At 48.0% G+C, this 6,850-nt stretch overlaps 1 protein-coding gene across 1 annotated transcript; it reads left to right on the top strand.

Annotated features, from left to right (window-relative positions):
* Positions 1–2,942: 2,942 nt before the first annotated feature.
* Positions 2,943–6,593, top strand: mlc1 (modulator of VRAC current 1). The gene is made up of 11 exons (XM_008290988.1): positions 2,943–3,200; positions 3,633–3,722; positions 3,901–3,954; positions 4,063–4,164; positions 4,283–4,384; positions 4,514–4,585; positions 4,669–4,785; positions 4,905–4,961; positions 5,259–5,381; positions 6,087–6,248; positions 6,513–6,593. Exons 1-11 carry the CDS (start codon positions 2,943–2,945, stop codon positions 6,591–6,593), a joined length of 1,218 nt encoding a protein of 405 aa, XP_008289210.1.
* Positions 6,594–6,850: the final 257 nt, after the last annotated feature.

Raw genomic sequence — 6,850 nt, 5'->3', positions numbered from 1 at the left:
TCTGTCTCTAAGTGTAGCCCTGTGATAGACTGGTTACCTGTCCAGGTGAACCTGCCTTCACCCTGAGTCAGCTGGGATAGGCTCCGCCCCCCACGGCCCTAGTGAGGTGTAGAGATGATGGATAATGGTATTCTGATGATCTTTCGGTACAGTTTGTTTCTTAATATTATGCTGTGTAAGGCCCATCATGCTAGTTGGTATGTGTCAGGTTACTGTATGAAAGGCCCAGTGTTTAGGATTTAGGGGGATTTATTGGCAGAAATTGAATATAGCACTTTTAATTATGTGTCATTAGAGTATAATCACCAGAAATTAGCATTATGTTGTTGTTTCCATAAATTAGCTACAAAAAGAGAGTGTCTACCATGTTGCACCTTCAAGTTTTTTTTTTCCAGAACCACAGGTTGTGTGTAGAAGGTGGATGTCTGGGTCTGAAAAGTGAAGCCAATATGGAAGTGCCTTTAAGCTGCATTCTTTCTAATGACCAGTAGGGGGCGACATCTCTGGTTGTATAGTAGACTATGAGAATACAGCCCTAATTCTCAGTTGATTTATTACCTCAGTAAGCATTTTTCTGAAGAGTTTATGGTCTCACTCGCTCATTCCAAGGCCTTCAGAGTACAGCATGATGCTAATTTAGTGAATTAAAGTCTTACTGAGAGTCAAACAGACAACAAGCAGGATTTGTTTTGGGGTTGGGTTACCGTGTGATCGATAAGCCGCTAGTGTCCTCAAGTTCTCAACAGAGTTTAAATAGAGCGGGTTAGCGACAGCCAAATGCCAACCTCTGGGTTCCTGGTGACGCCACGATGCCTCCATCCATCTTCTATGTGCAGTCCAGTGCCCAGAAGGAACAAACCGGACCCTGGCTCTGGAGAGGGTCTTTCAGGGTTCTCACATTTTTGGCAGCCATCACTAAAAACCCAAAGAGGAGGGTGAGGGAAGAAGTATTCATTTGTTTACTATCTGTAACCTCACCGTTCGATGCCATTGAATCCTTCATACTGGAACTTTAAGCAGAGCGAAGATGTGCTGAAGCTTCAGCGACTGGAGGTGTAGACCAGGTGTCCCGGGCTCAGACAGGGAGACGGAAAACAGACTCACAGGAGGCACCTCGACAGACAAAAGAATCAAAGGAGAGAACAGACCCAGCCTTGTTCTTTTCAACTCCACTGTTGTGCATAAAAGGGTAAAAGCAGAGCCAGAGTCAGTGTGTGGTCAGTCTGCTGGAGAGGATTCCTCCCACATTCTTCAGCTGCATCGCTCCAGTTCAACATGACTGCCAAAGACTCATGTGCCCTGTAGTCCTATTATTAATGTATACAGGCTGTAAGCAGCAACACATGATGCAAATGTAGATGTTGCCTTATGTAGGGTTAAAGTCACAAGCAGCACAGTTGTCAGGTTGTTTTTTTATTTAGATGTTTATGAAAGGATGCAGCCCTACGATCTAATGATCAGGTTTGATATTTTATTAATATTCATGTGATAGATTGTGTCTCATCCAATCAGCGTTCTGCAGATCCTCTCCACAAACTGTTGCACAATACTGCTCCCTCTTGGAGTGTGTGTGTGTGTGTGTGTGTGTGTGTGTGTGTGTGTGTGTGTGTGTTGGGCGGAGACGTTAGAATGCTGAGGGACGGGGTGACAGCAGTTGTTAAGGAGTCGCCATGGTTACCGCTGCCCAGGAACAATGTTGAGGCGAGAATGCTGCGGCGCGTTACAGACTGAAAGGAATCCTGAGGCGCACATACATGTACGTGCTCACACACCAAACACGACTGCCACTCACAGAGACTGTCGTCATGCAAAAGGATTTCACTCCTGGATGAGCGGTTTGGAGATCTGGAGCAGAAATGATCCATCTTCAGATTAGCAGCGCCTGTGAGGGAGCCGTGGAAATGCCTCTGCCGCCTCTGTTCTGAAGCACTGCCGGCATCTTAATTCACTGGGCTGTGAACTGCAAGTAAAGCACTGAGCAACAGAACACGACGGGGGGACGCATTCAGCCACAAGTGGCAGAAACCAACTGTTTGTACCTGATGGGTTTGTGGGGTTTTCTCTCTGCTGTGAGGTGGAAACTCCAAACACATAACTTGTGTGTTGTCATGTGCTCAGCTCTGAAGGCCTATTGTTCAGTGTTTTGCGAGTGGGTTGACGAGCATGTGTGTGTGTGTGAGCGAATGGGAGGGTAAAAAAGGGGTGTTTGCCCTACTAACTCTGCCCCCAGCGCGAGCCCCTTCATCCTCCCTCGTTGTCATGCACAGGCGCTCTCCCTTTGGCACAAAGTGGGCTGGCAGCACAAGAGCCATGTGTTTTAGCTCCACGCTTTGAAGGGCTCAGAAAACTTTTCAGAACTGTTTCAGAGAGCCGTCGTGTACTGAGGGGGGAGAGAAAAGGACCAGAAAAAAAGAAAAGAGGAGGAGAGTGGGGGTGAAACAGGGTGTAAGCGCTGGAGAGAGAGATGGGCAGCAGAGGAGACAAAAATAAGCTGCCTTCAGTGCCATGATTTGATCGCAGTTGCTGGAGGACGTCGTTGTTGGACAGTAGCTGTGGAGATTCTGCAAAAGGCACAACAACAGGTGAGTGTGGAGCGAGCAGTGTGTGTGAAGGAACAGAAGCTGGAATAAGAGTCATTCTCACGGCTTGAGCGGACGACAGAAGGAGGTTGGTGTGATCCTCCATGAGTCGTAGCCTAATGACTCCGTCTCTCTGTTTAATGCACGTTCTCCTGATTTTTATGGCAGAGCTCTGATTCATGTCTTTATTTTGATCAACCTAAACTTACTGGGCCTCTTGTCGATTGGAAAAAAGTGAAGCAACATGTTAAAAAAGCAGAATTTGATGTTGTGGTAAATGTTTTCTTCCTCCTCTTTCCCAGAGGGTGTAGTCCTCACTCCTGTGTTTCCAGCTGCTGAAGTTAGCCGGCAGCTGTTTGGACGATGCAGCGCGAGGAGCTGTCAGCCAGAGAGGAGTTCACCTACAGCCACATGCCCACGCTGGAGCGAGGCGGCGGGTCGCTGGGGCGCCGGGGCGACAGGGGCACGGACAGGAGGCCGGACAGAGGGGAGCGGGACAGGCCCGAGCGGGACAGCTACACGGTGGACGTGAGGGCCAGTGACCTGCAGCTGGCCCAGCCGGAGCCTCTAAAGCACCCCTGCTTCAGCTACAGGGCCTGGCTCTACAGCGTCCTCATAGGGGTGAGCCAGGGAGGGTCACAGAGGAGGCACACCACAAGGTTTAGTCCATAACACCAACATTTAAAGGTTGGGGTGAGTCTTTCTGTTAAGAGGGATCCCAATCTAGAAATTTTGGGTGTAAAGTGGCAACAAGAAATCTTGTTTTGTGCTTCCTCATTTGAGAATGAAACTCTCCTGGATGGATGTGACGAGGCTGCTCGCTGTCAGTTTAAATGTCAGCAGCTTGTCTCCAGGCGTTTCTATTTAGTTTCATCTGTTTGCCTGAGCACGTCCGATTTGTGCATCTCCAGATTTATGTTTCTGAGAGGAATTCCTGCTCAGTGTTACCTGTTGAAGGCATTTATGAGTCTGTAATCGTGTGTGTGTGCATGCCTGTGTGTGTGTGTGTGTGTGTGTGTGTGTGTGTGTGTCTGTGTGTGTGTGTGTTCTCAGGGCAGTCTGCTCATCACATCTGGTTTCTCTCTGTACCTGGGAAACGTGTTTCCTGTTGCCATGGACTACCTGCGCTGTGCTGCAGGCTCTGTAAGTGACCGTCACACATGCTAACACTCCCTCCACTTCCACCTTCTACCACCTTAACGAGTTTTACACACATCGTTTAGATAAGACTGTCGTGTCAAAATGGCAGCAACACCTAATTGTATTTATGCATGTGCTGGATACATAAATGAAGCGGCGTGTTTGCTGCTGTTCTTCACAGGGCGTCCCTGCAGCGATAGCCAGCTTCGCCATCGCCAAGAACAGACACGTAGCAGTGAGTAAACAATGAGCCCACCGGAGGCCAAGCAGATAATTATGTTTTAATGGACTTTTAATTGAACTTCTTTAAGGATACTAATGAAGGCCTCGTGTTCTGTTCAAGGTATCAGATTTCCAGGTGGTCTACGTGTCCACATTCGCCGTGACGACCACCTGCCTGGTTTGGTTCGGTTGTAAACTGGTCCTGAACCCTTCTGCAGTCAATGTAAATCCATTTTAATCCTTCTTTGTTGAAAGGTACCTCGCTGTTCTGTAGAAGAAAGCCTATTTCCTCTGCTTCCTTCAGTCTGAAGCTGCTGTGTCTGTGTTCTCCATCTCCGCAGATCAACTTTAACCTCATCTTGATGATTTTGCTGGAGGTGTTGATGGCGAGCACTGTCATCCTGTCAGCCCGCTCTGCAGAGGACTGCTGCTGCCACAGGAAGGCATGTGTGCGCCTGCTGCAGTGATTGATTGCTTGTGTTCCTCCATCTGATGCCTCTCCGTCTCTCCGTCTCTGTGTAGCTTTCATTCTTTCATCCTAAGCCCTCTCAATCTTTCCTTCCATCTTCTAGCCGGCGACATATGACAGACCTGTGGTTATTAAACCCGCGGTGTTCCCCACCCGACTCCTGAAAGCATATTCTGTGAGTGGAGTTTTCAGTTTGATGCTGGTGCTGCTGCCATCTGTTACCTGTGTGTCTAATTATGAATCAAACGGCTGCAACAGGTGATCGAGGTGATCGTGGGGATCTCCGCTGTGTTTGGAGGCATCATTGCGCTCAACATGGACGCTCTGCTGCCGGGCCCGTACCTGTCTGTCACGTTTTTCTGGATCCTTGTGGCTGTAAGTTTCCTCAGCGAGGCCTTATTTTTGTGTTTTGATGCACATGAGGGCAGCTCAGAATGACGACATGCTGTCGGCTACTGGCCTGATCACAGAACTCTGCCTCTACTCCTTTGCAGTGTTTCCCCAGTGCGATCGCCAGTCATGTGGTGTCCGAATACCCCAACAAATGCCTGGTGAGTACACAAAACGTTCTAGTCCATGCAACACCAATGCAGACATTTAGCACACAGAGAAAGGAGAATGATCAACCAGAAGAACAAGGTGGAGCTGGATTTCAGCTGAGTCACGCTCCATCCAAACGTTTCCTACCTGCTCTCTTATGGCAGGTTAATTAGGATGGATGTCTGAGTGTCTTCTGAGGACCTAGGGTATCACAGATCCACATACCAGCTCTATCGCCACTTCCACTTGGATTTTTTCTCGTTCTGATGTCTCAGTTCCTCTCCCCCTGTCTTCTTGATGTCTCTCAGGTGGAGGTGCTGATTGCCATCAGCAGCGTGACGTCTCCCCTTCTCTTTTCAGCCTCCGGCTTCCTCTCCTGCAGTGTCATCAGCTTTATTGAAATCTTCCTCCATGATGTGCCTACGGCTAAGGTGTGTTTAATGGAGTGAACATCTAGCGGTTGTGAGCAATGTGCACATTTTCTAAGTGTTGCCTTCCCGGCTTTGACCTCTAGTCGAATAACAGAGTTTTGACAAGTTGTTGAAGTGACTCATGAGAAGTTTGTTTAGGCGCCTGTCAGGCGGCTGATTTAACCCTCTCTGTGTCTCTAAGGCACATATTTACACGGTTTTCTTTTTTCCCGTAAAAGAACCGCATTCTGCCTTGAAGTGGTTGAGACACTGTGGCTTCCTTTAGTCCTTGAATCTCTCATCACTTTCCCTTCACCCTTTTACAGCAGCTTGAGCACACCAGCTCACCTTGACTCTGGCCAAACACTGTGAAACTTCTCAACACTACACAATAGCAAGTTGGCAAAGTATTGGAGTGATTCAGCCACAGATGTTTGACAAAAAAACTGATTCTGAAGAAGAATAATGACACGGAAAGCTGCACCGTGCAAGTTGGCAGAAAGTCTTAATTTGTGTTGTTGACACTAATCAGTACACGGGTCCATGCTTTAGATGACCCAGTTATGGTGCTGACGGCTTATTTCCCTCATCATGTGTCGTCCAGCACATATATATATATACACACAACCATATGGATGTGGTAAAAAGATTAAAAAACAGACTTAATGTTCACCATCTTTAAAACCGTCATCTAATTTCATCTGCGTGTGCATCTATGTGGTCCAGCAATCCTACGACATCCTGCTGCTGATCCTGATGGTGCTGCTGCTGGTGCAGGCAGTTCTCACTTCGGCCACTGTGGTGCACTGTGCTTCCTACAAGAGCCAGCTCCGCATGGGGGCTCCAGAGTGCGACGACGGCATGCAGACCGCAGCCCATTACTGTGAGGTATGGCAGGTAAAAGAAGGAGTTTGGGCCATAAACGGACACACATGTCTTATTTTCTCCAACGAGATGCACGTGTAGATGTGGCAGCATGACTAATGGTCTCTGTCTTATCCAGATGTTCACCAGCTACGGTGCATAGAAACGACATTTAAACGCAACAGCATGAAACTCAATGAGCTAGTCATACATGCAGAAACTACACCGCTGTGTCACCTTTCTCATTTCTTCTCTCACCTTCTGCCTCCTTCTGCTTTGCTCCATCAGCACCAGGCATCCAATGGAACGCTGCAGGACTTCGACAAAGACAGAGCCTGGAAGGCAGTTGTGGTCCAAATGGCTCAATGAGCAGCCGCTGAAATATGTGGAAAAGTGTAAAAAAAGGAGGCATAAAACAAAGTGTGTACGCTGCAAACACACCAGTCCGATCCAGAGACAGCAGTAGAGATGGAGAGACGTGGAGGGAAACGGGATCAAAGAGAGAAAAGGTTGAGAGAATCTCATTTGTTTTTCATTAAGATATTTGCATAGATAATGCTTTGAGCACTTTGCTTTCATGTCTGTTTTCTGGGTTTCATCGCCGTTCCCTGCTGACTACGGAGCGG

Source organism: Stegastes partitus, unplaced genomic scaffold (genome assembly GCF_000690725.1).
Source record: "Stegastes partitus isolate 25-593 unplaced genomic scaffold, Stegastes_partitus-1.0.2 Scaffold707, whole genome shotgun sequence".
In the NCBI taxonomy this organism is placed as follows: domain Eukaryota; kingdom Metazoa; phylum Chordata; class Actinopteri; family Pomacentridae; genus Stegastes; species Stegastes partitus.
The sequence above is the reverse complement of the archived record's forward strand: the minus strand, read 5'-3'. Positions and strand labels throughout refer to the sequence as shown.